Source organism: Ambystoma mexicanum, chromosome 12 (genome assembly GCF_040938575.1).
Source record: "Ambystoma mexicanum isolate Mex_15411 chromosome 12, UKY_AmexF1_1, whole genome shotgun sequence".
NCBI classification, from domain to species: domain Eukaryota; kingdom Metazoa; phylum Chordata; class Amphibia; order Caudata; family Ambystomatidae; genus Ambystoma; species Ambystoma mexicanum.
Window position 1 is genome coordinate 1,093,167,198 of NC_090936.1, and position 17,174 is coordinate 1,093,184,371.

General features: G+C 47.2%; 1 protein-coding gene across 1 annotated transcript in view; it reads left to right on the plus strand.

Annotated features, from left to right (window-relative positions):
- LOC138514726 (uncharacterized PPE family protein PPE62-like) overlaps positions 1-16,047 on the plus strand; it is a 50,557-nt gene extending 34,510 nt beyond the window's left edge. The window contains exon 3 of the mRNA XM_069630124.1: positions 15,131-16,047. Coding sequence (XP_069486225.1) covers positions 15,131-16,047 — 917 coding nt within the window. The remainder of the gene's footprint in view (positions 1-15,130) is intronic.
- Positions 16,048-17,174: the final 1,127 nt, after the last annotated feature.

Genomic DNA, 17,174 nt, shown 5'->3' on the forward strand with positions numbered 1-17,174 from the left:
TAATTGGGGAAGTGGGTCTGGTACAATCCGGAAGGAGACTGCTGTTAAGTGACATGGAGTTTAGATGACCATGCAAGATTCTATGGACATCTGGGATGAGTGACGAAGATTCGGCTCCCGGGGGAAAAGGTGAATAGGTTTGGAGAAGTGGTTGACAGGTTGACCAGATGGGAGACTGATGAGACGGTCCCTGTAATGGCCCTTGTGTCCCCTACGCGCATGTCAACCCAAAGGATGAGAAACGATAGATGCCAGTCGCTGTTTGGCCAACCCCCAGGTGGACCAGTGCATTCCACGTATGTGAGCAGATATTCTCTTACACAACCGTTCAAACCCTGTCCAGCTGCTGTCTTCGCGGATAGAGGTTCCCCATCACTGGACCAGGTTGACTAAGGATAAATATCCAACCGTGCTGACGTCACAACATAGCAGCGTTAATCACGAAGTAAAATCGCATACATGCATTAAGTTTCACAGACACACACATGCATACATGAATAACATACGCACACCGTTCTGTAGATAGAGGACAGATGCCTATACATACTGTCAGAACCCTTGACTTTTTCGCTAGCCAAATGCAGAAATGCAAGAAAGCAAAGTTCACCTGGAGCAAGCTTGCAACCGCTTATTGCAACTAAACATATGGAGCTACAGGAACGTATAAGGAACCGGGAAGGGCTCGAGTACTACTAACCTCTAAAGAAAATTATACAATATATGGGGAAACCATAGAATGACTGTAGTGAATTTACATGAAGACACAGGCCTCAGAATAAGGGAAGAGATGCAAACTCTGCAGCGCGAAGCCCAGAGCCAATGCTCGCAGTCAAGGACAAGGATCACAGGAACATTCCTGACTCCCGGGGTAGGGTGCCACCTGCAAATTAACGGAATCAAATCCTCAGTAATTGCAGACCAAAAAGCTCAGTTTGCGGTCCTCACCCAGGTGATTCAGTCTAGCCGAACACTGGCTATTTACCCACGGTGGGAAGAGAAGCCGTTCCAGTGAAGACAGACAGAATTGATACATGCGTTGTCCACCAAACATTGCAGTTGGCAGGCGTTCTCTCAGGCTAGGTGGCTATGTCAGTGGCAACAATGGGGATACACCGTCTTTCTCATTACCTTGAAAAGGTACACTGAGCACTGTGAACAGAACAGGCTCCGAGGCCTGAGGAGACCCACTCCAGTCAATCAGGATGCCCAAATCCTTGGACGGAGTGTGAGGTTGGAAGGGCCATTGGTAGTCCTGCGACCCTGCAACAATGTAATAGATAGTTTTTGGGGAAGTCTCAGGCAAACCCACCTGGCATGGGAAGTCCAATTTAACAACTCATAAGGGATCTCCATAGGTGTTATTACCCGAGCTACCCAATGGGTTTGGTTCTTAGGTTTTTTGGGAAGGGTTTAGAATTGTGGCATCATTATGGGATAAATGTTTGTGGCCCGAGCTCAGGATTTGTGATTTCTGGCGATTTTTTGAATTCCTGTATGTTCCCTGTCTGTTTTGGAAAATAAAGGACAGTTCTAACTTGCCCCATGGCTGAGTCCTTCGTCATTTCCAGGGGAGGGTCCGATGGGCCCTGGGTACACAAACAGAGAAAGACCATTTAATGGAAAGCCACTCACATGTTCTTCATCTCTCCAAGTTTAATTATCGCAGTGAAAGAAAGGATTTGGACAGTGTAGTGGAGGATACTTCTCTTAAGTGATTTGAGGAAATGCAGTGCCTGAAACCTCTCTCTCGTCTCCCTTCCGGTGCTCTCCATAGTCATCTTGACTACCATCATGACTCCGCTCCCAATCTTGATGCAGGCATTATGACCACAAGGGTCCTCAGAATGCATGCATCAAACCATGAAAAACCCCAGTCCCATCAATAAACCTGAGCATGGAGCTATACTCTCAAGCTCTGGTGAAGGGCAAAATACAGTCACAAGACAGCATAGAAACTCACGGTGAAAGGCATAGCAAACCAGCTCCCAGAGGCACTTGCTTTCACACTGGTACAGCCTAGAGTATTGGCCTCTGTTCTAAAAAGCATACACCTGGAAACGACCCAACTTATTACTTTACCAAGTTTGAAATGGTTTCCTGAAGCATGAGTTTGCCAGAAGAAAGGTGAAAGCCAATTCATCGAACACCTTCTGACAGCGGTTATCAAATAGCACATCAACGTGCCAATCACACGTGAGATGCTAGATATGCTGATAGAAAGAAAACAATATTGGGAAACATGTTATCAGAGAAATTTACAAACAAGACTTCACCCTCATGAAACCAGAGGCAGATGTTTTACCAGGTAGGAGACATGACATTACAGAGCTTGCCTACAACCAATGCCTCCAGAATGTTGAAGATGACATTTCTGGACCAGTTTTTTTCATGGTCTACTGATGCCTATCTGGGGGTTGGTATGTTTTCTGGACAAGCATCTTATGGGCTCCCACTCTTCTCACTGATAGCTGCCATCTTCGTAGCCCACAAGCCTATTTATGTGGCCACGTTGACTCAATGGCTAACACGTGATGGTTGAAAGTGTAGAAAGACTCCTCCTGTCACATTCCATATTGCTGAATGGACGACATTTCATCCCACACCTCACTCTTAACTGCCATTTCTCCCTATGGTGTTCACAAAAAGTGGGGAAATGTAGCTTCTCAATTGTCTGGAAGTCACACAAGACAGGGGCAGAGTTATCCAACAGAGATACTGCAGGGAGAAAGATATCTTCTCCTATGAAAATCTTATACTGGTCCTCCTGTGGAGCGGCCGCCCACATTTCATTCCAGTGCCAGATGAAGATCCAGTGTGAAGCAATGGAGTTTCGGCTCATGAGAACATCTTCATGAGCATAACGCCATAATGATACGATATAATAATAATATGATATGATATGAGATGATATGGCATTTATAATGCGCCTACACAAGTGGTTCAAGGCGTGACGAGGCAAGGGAGGGGAACAGAGGGAAGACAGAGACAGCGATCCTACTAGGCCAGATGACTTTGAGATTGCGCAGGTGCAGGGGAAAGAACACTGTTTCCATCTGATTGGCATCAGGATGAGGGAGTTTCCAAAACCAGTAACTGGGAAAAGGTATTTCCATAACCATTTGATCCCTGTGTGTTGTACTTCAGAACCCTGGGGAGGCCAGCTACAGAACACACCAGACCAAGGCAGGTTCGTAATTTTATGATCATTCTAGTAGATTCTGTGAGCACAGACAGCTGCCATTCCTGAAATAGTAAGACCGCTGGACTGCACTAGTACATTAATTTAAAGATGTCTCCTGGTGATGGCTCACCTGCCGCAGCCATGGGTACTGGGAAATTACTTTCAATTACTGTCTGAGCAGTTCAAAAATCGCTTCAGGCAGCACCATAGGGAGAAAGATATAGCATCACAAACAAATCATCAGCCATTCCTCCACAAGGTCATGCCAGGGGACAACAAAAGAAAAATAATACGTTTTTGACTGGTGCCAGAAGTGCACCAATAGCACCAGTGTGGTGCTGCAATCGTTTTGATGAGGAGAGAAAACCAAGCATTTGAGATCTTCATAATTCATGTCACCTAATGAAATCAGGAAAGTAAGTTCCTAAAGCATATCAGATTCTTGGTGAAGCTAAAATGGTATACACTGCATATTGGACATGGGAGAAAAAGTTCCTAAACATATATGAGAGCCTTCGTAAGGTGAATTTGATACACACGCCGTAGTGGAACTGGTGGAGAAAGTTAATGAAACCTACTCAATACATGCCGCATACTGGAACCAGGATCATTTCTTTCCTGAAATGCATAGGAATTTTTGTAGGGTCAGGCTGATGTACTCTGGAACCTGGAGAAGAAGTCCTAAAATGTATGAGATTCTTTTGTAAATCGGTTTGCATAAATCCTGAAGCACATTTCCTACTAGAACCAGGAGAGAAAATCTTAAAAGCATATGGAGAAGCTGTGCCAATCCAAGATTTGTTACATTTTGAAACTTGCAGTTATGGCCCCATTTGAGACACTATACAAACCAAGAACCTTTGCGTCCTTGAGCCTAAAGGTTAAGCTCTACGTCAGTCATTGCGGCAGTCAAGGAGAAACCACCAGAGTCCTAACCATGCTGACCACATTACGCCTCGTAAGCGAAAGCTTAGAACTCTGTTTCTAATGCGTGTGCTTCTTAGAGAGCCTCACTGTAACTGGATGTCCAGTTAACCATAGTCAGCCATTCCCTTGGGCATGCACGTCCTCGAGCACATGCAATAGCTGAGCTACCGCTAGAAAATCGGAGCACAGTAGACCTGCTACGGATATCAACGAAGCGGCGCAACGTAAAAACTTTACATGAGAGAATGTATCTGAAGCTAGGGAAAAAAATGGAGGGTCTCCAGAATGCAGCTGCAGGTCTGATTGGCGATGAAGATCCTAAACTGAACATGATAGGGCTCCTGAGGAGCCCACATTGGATACCCAGAGAGGACCGCAGATGGGTGGAGCACGGCAAGGCCAAACATCTCATTAGACCTCATTACCTGACTGAAATGTTATCTTAGTACCATTGACCCACGACCCTGGTCTCCTCCACATCATACATGCTATCTGTTCCACGAGTGGGGTGCCCTTTCCCGATAAGAATGCCAAACAACCACAACGTAGAACTAGCGCCGAACTAGTGCTATTTTGTTGAGTCCTTTGACAAGTTCTCTTATAGACATCCTCAATTTAACTCTTACTTCATCTTCGCTGTCCATTCTACTCCCCCTTCCATGGCATACATTTAACTGCGAAATACCGTAGGGGTTAAGTGAATAAACACTACGGAAATCTATTAACTAAAAATCAACACCCAAGGTAACACCATGAAGCCAGGCCTATCCTCTCTTCAGCCGCACCTGGCTTTAATGGCAGGCCCTTGCCAATCACAGCACGTGTTTGAGGCATCTCGCCTAACTGTGAAGCATGCATGGGAGAGTGGCAATTGTCACCAAATGCATGCACACACAAACAGACACAGACGCTCAGCTAATTTAAAAAATCAGATGACAAATGTTTCGCAGTCTGTGCTGCCATCAGTGATATAACGTCACACGCGGTGCACTGTTCGGGGCAGATCCTATTTCATGGAATGCTTGGTCGGCTGGTCGACATAATGAATGTCTGACATTCCACAGTTATTGGTCGGAATGAACCCCCACAGCGGGCAGAGGAACAGTGGGGTTTTGGGCAGGAGTGGTTAAGGCTGCTCTGACTTATGCAGGCTAATAATAGCACCATGTGTTTCCATGCAATGCTTGACAGAAGGGCATGGATTAATAGTCTGGGAAGGGCACCCATCTAGGTCTTGTATCTTCCTTGGGGATGCAACCAGATGCTCTCGTAGGTGCTTGCAGCTTACAAGAGCTTGCAGAAATGTGTGCAATCAGAAATGTTGCCTACACTTCACTCATCCAGCTTTAGATGACAGGGAGATATTGAAATGTGATGGATGCACCCAATATATACAACTGACACGAAGGTCATGAGATCGACCAGTCCCCTTGAGTAGCACTTGTTTTGAAACTGTGTTCACTTTAGTTCATTTTAACGTTATCAGTGCAGTAGATATAATCACTATTAGTAAGTATTGGAGAATTTTCTCAGAGGAAGCCTTTCTTGCACCCCTCATTCTGAGTTTGAAGTAAATGACCTAAGAAGTAGTCCAATGGAAAAAATAACAATAGTCTAATTGTGGGTTAATGTATTGATTTATTTTAGGATTTTGCATAGTGCTGCAAACTGCTGTCGGTAGCATCATGGCGCTTTGCATGTAGGCAATTACAGTTGGGTCAAATAGTCACAAGTAAGAAGAGTCCAGAAGCCGTTCTGAAGATGTGCTTGGGCTGTAACCCCATCGAAGAGGGGTGTACAAGCCGTTGTGACGGCGGGTCGACCAAGGGAGCAAATTGGAAAAGCCAGTTTTTGGTATCTTGCCAGTGGTAGAGAAAGCCAAGGGTCAGAGCAGGGGAGAAGGGAATTCAGGATCAAGAAGCCCTAGGATGACCCAAGTGCCTACTGACCGCAGACTAATACGAAGAGATGGGTGTCCAAACCGTGGCATGCTTTTAGGACTTCCTGTTTGTGTTTCCAATGTAGGGTTAGGTCGTTCCAGAGTGGCGGTCCTTGAAGGTGGAGGGTTATCTCCCATTCCGGAGTGGCGGTCCATGAAGGTGGAGGGTTATCTCCCATTCCAGAGTGGCGGTCATTGAAGGCGGAGGGTTATCTCCCATTCCAGAGTGGCGGTCCATGAAGGCGGAGGGTTATCTTCCATTCCAGAGTGGCGGTCCATGAAGGCGGAGGGTTATCTCCCATTCCAGAGTGGCGGTCCATGAAGGCGGAGGGTTATCTCCCATTCCAGAGTGGCGGTCCATGAAGGTGGAGGGTTATCTCCCATTCCAGAGTGGCGGTCATTGAAGGCGGAGGGTTATCTCCCATTCCAGAGTGGCGGTCCATGAAGGCGGAGGGTTATCTTCCATTCCAGAGTGGCGGTCCATGAAGGTGGAGGGTTATCTCCCATTCCAGATTCACGGTCATGAAGGTGGAGGGTTATCTCCCATTCCAGAGTGGCGGTCCATGAAGGCGGAGGGTTATCTCCCATTCCAGAGTGGCGGTCCATGAAGGCGGAGGGTTATCTCCCATTCCAGAGTGGAGGTCCATCGAGGTGGAGGTTTGTCACCAATATGTGCTGTGCCTAGATGGGTGCATGGCAAGTAGATTTCCGTAGGCAATCTTAAGAGGCTGTGTGGTTGGTATTGTTGGAGGATTGTGGAGAGGTAGACCAGGACATGTGTGCATTCATTAGATTTTCTTTGTCTATTTCTATGCGATTCTGAGATTTTTGTCTGTGGCACGGTAAAGAATGTGAAAGAATGGCATGCAAATGGGCATGTGGTTGGTTAAGTGCATGCGCAAACACGGACAAAAAATTGGGACCCTGCCCCACAGCAATACTGATTGTGGCTGTGCCAGACTAATACTAGAGTCTCCTGAAAGAGGAAGTAGCGTAAACCATATCATTTGGGGCACTTGAAACTCCCTCCTTCAATGATTCTGCCCAATGGTCCCGTCTCCTTGGTCGGTATTACCCAAATTTACCTTTTACAATTGACCTTTTGCACAATTGACCTAATTATAATGGTCCTAATTGACCTTCTGCACACTTGACCTTTATATTATTTTAGTTATTTTATATATGTATTGGGTTGGTTTTAGATTATAAATAATATAAGGGGATTGAATGGGGGGTTTCAGAGGGTTTCCCCCTGCATATATGTCCTAATTGACCTTCTAAATTACATCAATTCTCCCGAGGTCAATTCTCCCGAGGTCAATTGTGAAAAGGCCAATTAGTATACAACCCCTTGGTCGCTGTAACTCCTCCTCTACCCTAAAGACATGCTCTAATGACTTTACAATTTTCTCAAGACCCTGTGATTTGATGCTGCCACTTCCATGTTCCTGTTTAATATGTATGTGGTCCCTCTGTGTCTTTTAAAGTGGGGCTCATAGTAATTACCGATTGGCTGTAGAAGGTGCTACAGGAGCAAATTGCTCATATTTCAGCGGACTCCCATGTACATGCAACATCAAAACCCATCCCACGATATATCCTAGACAGGCTACAATGCAGTTCCTCAGACCAGTTCACACTGGCTACAATGCATTTCCTTAGACCAGTTCTCACTGGCTACAATACAGTTCCTCAGCACTGGCTACAATGCACTTCCTCAGTCCAGTTCACACTGGCTACAATGCAGTTCTTCAGACCAGCTCACACTAGCTACAATGCAGTTCCTCAGACCAGTTCACACTGGCTACAATGCATTTGGCTAAGCCATCTCAGACATGCCACAGTGGGAACATAATGAAGCAACAGAACGGCAATCCTCATGGTGCAAATAAACTTGCACCTTTCATGCGGGACCTTTGCAAGGAATTCTGCCATCTGTGGAAATTGACTGTTACCACATATACCCATGTCTTGGGTGGCAACCTTTTCTGGTTGCAAGAGCAGTCACGGGCCCCTACTGGTGGCTCGCTAGGGAACCTCCATACATTCAATACAAGTCATTGGAGCTCATTAAGAGTTCCCTGGTCTGAAAATAATTCTGGTGCAAATGCCGGCAATTCCGACAGCATTTTTTCTAGACCGGGGAAACACAGGTTTGCCAGTGTGGTCACAGATCTACCGACAGGCCTGTCCTGCCAGTAGATCTGGCCTCTACCGGCAAATAAATGCCGGAATCACCAGCACCGGTAATACCGGGATATCAGGCGGCAGACACGATAGGGGCCATTTCCCGGCAATCCGCCGGAATTACCGTCAGGATACCGGAAAACCTGTCATCTACCCAGCCAGGACAGAGAGGCAAGAGGGCAATCCCACAGGTCATTCACTAAGGTCATAAAGAAACATGCTATTTGCACACCCTTCTTGCAAATGTCACCTCCTGAACCCACAACATTTGCCGCCTACTGGTCTAACTCAAATACCCCTGATTGATAATTGAAAGAGGATTAACTGTAAAATTGCAAGTGTTTGCAAGGTCCTTGGCATTCCTTTTGCAGTACCTAGAAAAAAGGTTATTTTGCCACTTTCCTTTGCCAGATGTCTCAAATAACCCGGACCCAAATGTGTATTCATAAACAGGGCTACTAGTCTTTCCAAGACTGAACCCATCACTCCATTTTTTTTTAAGGAAATCGTTGTATTCTTTGTATTTATTACAGTCTCAATGTAACTGCCCACCTCTCACAGGTTATCTCACCATTATCATTCTAGCACTTACTCAAACACATACATTCCATGCATCCACGCATCACACAACCACACTCACGTCATCAAGCACACTACTCAAATTAATTAGACCTGGGCAGGGTGAGTGGCCCTTGGGAGGATGCACCATTTCCAGAGTTCATTTGTCCCCCACTGGGCCTGGTTCCCAAAAAGGAGCACAGATAATACAGGTTAATTCACCACCTGTCCTACCTTCCAGGCTAATCAAGGAAGCATGCATAGAGACCCTCCTGGCCAAGGCAGACATTGAAGCCGCCTTCAGGTCTCCTACCCGTGCACCAAACTCACAACCCTGGCTATGTTTTCAGTCTGAAAATAAATTCTCTTTCGGCATATGCCTCCCAAAGGGCTGCACAATTTCATGCGCCTTCATTGAGAAATGTAGCGGCTTTCTACAATGGGCCTACCAGAGGTCCACACCAGAGACCTCCACCATCCACTATTTGGATGATTTTCTGTTTATTGACCCCAAAAACTCTGATGCCTGTAGACAGGCTTCAGGGGGATTTGAAAGATTTACAGAAGAATGGGGCATGCCACTGGCCCACGAGGAAACCGCAGGCCCAGCGCACATCATATCTTGTCTAGGGATAGAAATTGACACCATACAAGGAGAATGGTGGATCCCAATAGACAAGGCTGAAGGTCTTCTGGAGACAATTACAACATTAATAAAGGAGGAAAAAGGGACAGTGAAGGAACTCCAGCCACTAGAAGGCAAGCTCAACTTCGCAGCTAGGATAATACCACAAGGAAAGAGTTTTTCAAGAAACCTGGAGTTAAAAACTGAAGGTGTTAGAAAGCCACATGTTCATATAAGGATCAGCAATAATGTCAAAATAGATTTAGCAACATGGAAGGAGTTCTCAAAGAAATTCAATGGATCAGTGATACGACGCAAGCCCTTAAATTAAGAACAAAGTAGAGTACTATTTACAGATGCAGCCGGCAGTAAGGGTTTTGGGGCATCTTTGGAGATGAAGTGGAATGCTGGGCCCTGGCCACAGGCATGGCACAGGGAAGGGTGGACCAGGAAAATAACGTTACTGGAATCCTCCCCATTGTATTTGTTTTATTTATTTATTTATTTATTGGTCACTTATTAGGTGCTTATACAATTAGAAAAACTGTTTCAAAGCGCCCACAGGGCAAACAGGGTGGGGGCAGGGGAAGACAATGAGTTACAGCAAGGATAAATAATTGCAATAATAGTACAAACAAATAATGAGAATAAGGGAAGGGGAGACAAACCTACTATGCCTTGTGAGTGTTCAGAGGGGCAGGGGGAGGGATAACATTCTTTGATGCTCATGGAGACGTGTTCAGGGTAAGTGCTAGGAGGAGAAGAACGTAAGTGCAATCACCGTTAAGTGGGTGAGCCAAGTAAGTGCAGTAGAAAGACAGGGGCTGGGTTGAGAGATGTGGGGGACAAGGCATCGAGGACACATAAGGGCCCTGCACATCAGTCACGCTGCTGTAAACTTAGCAGGCAAGAGAAGAGGAGGACAAGGAGGAGGTAAAGAGAAAGGCCTTGAGGCTTTTCCGGAATTTAAGGCGGTCTTGCTCAAGACACAGAGGGAGAGGGAGGCTGATCCACAGGAGAGAGCCAGTGAGGAAAGTTATCACCCGCCAGCTCTCTGTTTAGCAAAGTGCTTAACACGCAGGGAGTTGGTGCCAGAGGAACGGAGGAGTCCAGAAGGAGAGTATTTGGTCAGGAAGCATTGAAGATAGAGTGGTCCCCGGCTCCAGATAGCCTTGTGTATGATACAGAGGGATTTGAATTCAATCCATGCTGAGACCGGAAGCCAGTGAAGGCTTTGTAGGGCAGGAGAGATGCAGTCCCTGGGCTTGAGACCAAGGATAAGTCTCGCTGCCCTATTCTGGGTTAGATGGAGGGGTTGCAGGGTGGAGGAAGGAAGATTAAGGAGGAGGCTTTAGCAGTAGTCTAGCCTGGAGAGAATCAGCGCACAGGTGACATTGAGTCTCTGAGGGAAGGCGAGGAAGGGAAGAGCTGAAAGTGGGACTTCTTGACAATGTCCTGAATATGAGGGATGAAGGAAAGGGAGGAGTTGAAGATGACTCAGAGATTCCTAGCTGCAATGGCGGGGTAAGGGGGGGAATGGAGGAAGGCCAGAGTGCAGGGAAGAAGTATGGTGCAGGGGACTCAATAGGGAGAATCTCTGTTTGGCTGGCATTGAGTCAGAGGTCATTGGCAGTGCGCTAGGCCTGGATGCCAGAGAGGCACTCAGGGATGAAGCAGGGTGCAAGGGCATCAGTGGGGAGTTTGAAGAAAAGTTGTGTATCATCAGCGTAGCATTGGAAGTTGGGGGAGAAGGATTAAATGAGTCGTGCAAGCAGAGAAAGGTATATGTTAAAGAGCCAGGATGAAAGAATGGAGTCCTGGGGGACGCCACAGGTAGCGGAGGAAGAAGGGGAGGAGAAAGGGCCCAGAATGGTTTTGGAGGAACGGTCAGTTAGGAAGGAGGTAAGCCAATCCAGTGCCTGCTCTGAGAGTCCAAGGATGTCATGGAGCCTTTTTATGAGGATGGAATGATTCAATGTGTCAAATGTAGAAGAGAGATCAAGAAGGATGAGGACAGCGGGGGAGTTGGAGTCAAGAGATGTGAGCAGTCTGGTCGGACAACATGGCGGTGGTCAACATCATTAACAGGAGAACCACTGGTTTTATATATCCTAAGAGCAATAACTAAAATATGCTCTGAATCACAATATAGAGCTAAAAGCAAAAGACACTGCGGGTAAAGAGAATGATGTTGCGGATGCTTAGTCTTGCCTACAGTGGGAGCTTTCAGATGTCTCAGACCGGACGCAAACGAGCAGACAACAGAGGTGCCAGAGTAGTGTGGAGTGTACTGACATTGGCAGAGGAGACTACACCGAACAGTGGGACGGCAAAAGAAAACACAGAGCAGCAAAACGCAACTCAGTGACGAGTGCCACAAGGGATGTGCCGCCAGGCAGACAGCCAGAAGCCACCACAAGCGTGTTAATAGGCCTGGCCAACAATGCCTTAGCCTCAAAAACATCAAAAAATATATTAAGTGCCTGGCAACAGTGAAAGAAATAGTGAATGTTTGGGGGCAGTAACTGATCCACAGAGATGGGAAAGCTCTCAGTCGCTTCCAATTCCAGGCTGTCATGAAGAAAGCCATCACCAAGGCACGCTGGATCTCCACAGAATATGGAACACACGCCTTTAGAATAGGGGTTGCGCATCAGCCTGGAGAGGGTGCCTGGGACCACAAGCAGTGAAGCAGCTAGGGGGCTGGGCTTCGGGTTGTTACAAAAGATACATAAGGCCCAATTTAATCTAACAAAACACATTCCTCTGACAGATGAGGTCTACCTGGATCGCAGGACACTCCATTGTGTCAAGGACAGGAAGATGGAGTGAGGACACAAGGCAAGGTTTACCATTCAAAGAGACCATCACTGCTTGGTGGGGCGCCCCGGGCATGCAGTGGGAAGAAATACACAACACCTGGGGGGGCAACGATTTAGTGTAATTAGGGACGAAACAGCTAGCACACGATATATATGATCATCCTTCGCGCGCATACTCTACTGCTGGAAAGACACCGAGATTTTTATTACAGCAATACTACCCAGAATGCAATGGAGTGGGGCAATATCCAACACATAGATATAACGCAAAAGAAACTCAGCAAGGGCACTGACAAGTTCTGAAGGAGCATGGGTTTGAATTTCATTAGGCAAGGGTTACATCACTGACCAACCCAGATCTTTTCCACACAGACAGAATACACCTATCAATAAAGGGGATGGAAATGTTTGCAGCAGGGATCCTCAGCGCCCTAGCATAGAGGGGATGTAGATAGAGGTTATTTTGGGGAACCTGAGCAGCCGGGGACCCACTCAGGTGTGGCGGCATTGGCCGGGAAGGAAGCTGCCATCAGGAACAGGGTGCAGCACCAGCCAAATAACATGAAGGTCCCACTGGCACGGGCCTGGAATGTGGAACTTCAAGACTAAAGTCACGCTGGTGGCAAAGGACAAACGTCCTTTCCTGGCCCAAGTGCCCAAAAGCATGGAGCAATGCCAAGCAGCACACCTGCTGTTGGGAATCATAATACGTACAATGTTATTGGTATTTTGTTTATTAAAACCTACAGCCTTTTTATTGCCACAACATTTTGTCTCTGGGTATTGATTATGTTTACTACTGTTAGGTGCAATGATGTTACTCCTGCTTATGCTTCTCCTCATCTTATGCACAGCTCGTGTGCATGCAAGGACTGGGGCCAGCTTGCCTGCCAGCGGCACTCACACTCAGTGAGAAGCGGGCAAACCATGGCTATTTACACCCAGGGGGGAGCATGGGACGGCGGCCAGGCCCTGCACATGGGCAAGAGGCACCACAGTAATTAGACCGATCCCTGGACCAGACCAAACCATAACAATGACAGAACGTGGGGGGGTAGGGGGGCCAGCCCAGCCCCTCAGAGGCATCAGGGAAGTGCAGGCCGCCCCCACCACCACCGTCATGAAAAGTAACAAGGTACTGTGCCAGAGCCCAATAAGTGACCTGGGGCGCTGTGCTGAGGTGACTGCAGAAGCCACCCCCATGTGTAAGTGTGTATAATGGTGCACCTTTGTATACTTGTATAGGTATGCTTATATTTAAGTGTATGGCAGGAGCGCATTGGTTGTTTTGTATGTGGTGATAGGATTCACTTTATTTTAGTTATGGTTGTTAGAGGTGGTGAGTGCACTGCAGAGGAAGTCAGCTTAAGTGATGGCCTGCTTGAGGCCGTCCAGGGGAAAGTGCTCACCCTGAGGGGCCATCCTCTGGGTCCACTTCTAGGTGGGTGGCACAGGAAATAAAAGATGGCACTCTTCCCTGGGTTCACCTTGAGGGGGAGGGGGTGAGGGCTCGCGCCATGACCCCTTCAAGGGAGTTTGGGCTGACGGAGCAGGATCCCGGCAGGGAGACACATTTCTAAGGATATTATTGTTCATTGTAATAGAGGTAGGGGAAGATAACACTATGCACTAAACTGGAGGTGACGAGATGTATGCAGTGGCGAGGCAGTGAGCGATAAGCAGTGTTTCATCTTTTGCATGCGGCGCACGGTATCCCCCTTTTCTTCGCCACTTACACTTACTTTTTCGTACATTCACTCCGCCAGACATTTACGTTGTGTTGCCTTTACTTCGGCTACATCTTCACACTGTGAAGATAGCTATGGACGTGGTGATGGATCTAAGGTTAGGTTTGGGGTCAAAGAGTAACGAGGAGAAGAACGTGGTGTAGAAGAGAAGGAGGGTGCAGGGCGTCGCTCTCTCTGCAATGACAAAGTAAACATCTGGCGAAGTGAATGCTGGCAAAGCAAATGGCTGGCAAAGTAAATGTGGCCAAGTGAGTGCTGGCAAAGTGAATGCTGGCAAAGCAAATGGCTGGCAAAGTAAATGTGGCAAAGCAAATGGCTGGCAAAGTAAATGTGGCAAAGCAAATGGCTGGTAAAGTAAATCAGGCCAAGTGAGTGCTGGCAAAGTGAATGCTGGCAAAGCAAATGGCTGGCAAAGTAAATGTGGCCAAGTGAGTGCTGGCGAAGTGAATGCTGGCAAAGCAAATGGCTGGCAAAGTAAATGTGGCAAAGCAAATGGCTGGTAAAGTAAATCAGGCCAAGTGAGTGCTGGCGAAGTGAATGCTGGCAAAGCAAATGGCTGGCAAAGTAAATGTGGCCAAGTGAGTGCTGGCAAAGTGAATGCTGGCAAAGCAAATGGCTGGCAAAGTAAATGTGGCCAAGTGAGTGCTGGCGAAGTGAATGCTGGCAAAGCAAATGGCTGGCAAAGTAAATGTGGCAAAGCAAATGGCTGGCAAAGTAAATCTGGCCAAGTGAGTGCTGGCGAAGTGAATGCTGGCAAAGCAAATGGCTGGCAAAGTAAATGTGGCCAAGTGAGTGCTGGCAAAGTGAATGCTGGCAAAGCAAATGGCTGGCAAAGTAAATGTGGCCAAGTGAGTGCTGGCGAAGTGAATGCTGGCAAAGCAAATGGCTGGCAAAGTAAATGTGGCAAAGCAAATGGCTGGTAAAGTAAATCAGGCCAAGTGAGTGCTGGCGAAGTGAATGCTGGCAAAGCAAATGGCTGGCAAAGTAAATGTGGCCAAGTGAGTGCTGGCAAAGTGAATGCTGGCAAAGCAAATGGCTGGCAAAGTAAATGTGGCCAAGTGAGTGCTGGCGAAGTGAATGCTGGCAAAGCAAATGGCTGGCAAAGTAAATGTGGCAAAGCAAATGGCTGGTAAAGTAAATCAGGCCAAGTGAGTGCTGGCGAAGTGAATGCTGGCAAAGCAAATGGCTGGCAAAGTAAATGTGGCCAAGTGAGTGCTGGCAAAGTGAATGCTGGCAAAGCAAATGGCTGGCAAAGTAAATGTGGCCAAGTGAGTGCTGGCGAAGTGAATGCTGGCAAAGCAAATGGCTGGCAAAGTAAATGTGGCAAAGCAAATGGCTGGCAAAGTAAATCTGGCCAAGTGAGTGCTGGCGAAGTGAATGCTGGCAAAGCAAATGGCTGGCAAAGTAAATGTGGCCAAGTGAGTGCTGGCGAAGTGAATGCTGGCAAAGCAAATGGCTGGCAAAGTAAATGTGGCAAAGCAAATGGCTGGCAAAGTAAATCTGGCCAAGTGAGTGCTGGCGAAGTGAATGCTGGCAAAGCAAATGGCTGGCAAAGTAAATGTTGCCAAGTGAGTGCTGGCGAAGTGAATGCTGGCAAAGCAAATGGCTGGCAAAGTAAATGTGGCCAAGTGAGTGCTGGCGAAGTGAATGCTGGCAAAGCAAATGGCTGGCAAAGTAAATGTTGCCAAGTGAGTGCTGGCAAAGTGAATGCTGGCAAAGCAAATGGCTGGCAAAGTAAATGTGGCCAAGTGAGTGCTGGCGAAGTGAATGCTGGCAAAGCAAATGGCTGGCAAAGTAAATTTGGCAAAGTAAATGGCTGGCAAAGTAAATGTGGCCAAGTGAGTGCTGGCGAAGTGAATGCTGGCAAAGCAAATGGCTGGCAAAGTAAATGTTGCCAAGTGAGTGCTGGCGAAGTGAATGCTGGCAAAGCAAATGGCTGGCAAAGTAAATGTTGCCAAGTGAGTGCTGGCGAAGTGAATGCTGGCAAAGCAAATGGCTGGCAAAGTAAATGTGGCCAAGTGAGTGCTGGCAAAGTGAATGCTGGCAAAGCAAATGGCTGACAAAGTAAATGTGGCCAAGTGAGTGCTGGCGAAGTGAATGCTGGCAAAGCAAATGGCTGGCAAAGTAAATGTGGCAAAGCAAATGGCTGGCAAAGTAAATGTGGCAAAGCAAATGGCTGGTAAAGTAAATCAGGCCAAGTGAGTGCTGGCGAAGTGAATGCTGCCAAAGCAAATGGCTGGCAAAGTAAATGTGGCCAAGTGAGTGCTGGCAAAGTGAATGCTGGCAAAGCAAATGGCTGGCAAAGTAAATGTGGCCAAATGAGTGCTGGCGAAGTGAATGCTTGCAAAGCAAATGGCTGGCAAAGTAAATGTGGCAAAGCAAATGGCTGGTAAAGTAAATCAGGCCAAGTGAGTGCTGGCGAAGTGAATGCTGGCAAAGCAAATGGCTGGCAAAGTAAATGTGGCCAAGTGAGTGCTGGCAAAGTGAATGCTGGCAAAGCAAATGGCTGGCAAAGTAAATGTGGCCAAGTGAGTGCTGGCGAAGTGAATGCTGGCAAAGCAAATGGCTGGCAAAGTAAATGTGGCAAAGCAAATGGCTGGCAAAGTAAATCTGGCCAAGTGAGTGCTGGCGAAGTGAATGCTGGCAAAGCAAATGGCTGGCAAAGTAAATGTGGCCAAGTGAGTGCTGGCGAAGTGAATGCTGGCAAAGCAAATGGCTGGCAAAGTAAATGTGGCAAAGCAAATGGCTGGCAAAGTAAATCTGGCCAAGTGAGTGCTGGCGAAGTGAATGCTGGCAAAGCAAATGGCTGGCAAAGTAAATGTTGCCAAGTGAGTGCTGGCGAAGTGAATGCTGGCAAAGCAAATGGCTGGCAAAGTAAATGTGGCCAAGTGAGTGCTGGCGAAGTGAATGCTGGCAAAGCAAATGGCTGGCAAAGTAAATGTTGCCAAGTGAGTGCTGGCGAAGTGAATGCTGGCAAAGCAAATGGCTGGCAAAGTAAATGTGGCCAAGTGAGTGCTGGCGAAGTGAATGCTGGCAAAGCAAATGGCTGGCAAAGTAAATTTGGCAAAGTAAATGGCTGGCAAAGTAAATGTGGCAGAGTAAATGGCTGGCAAAGTAAATGTGGCAAAGTGAGTGCTGACATAGTAAATGACTGGCAAAGTGAATGTGGCAAAGTGAGTGCTGGTGA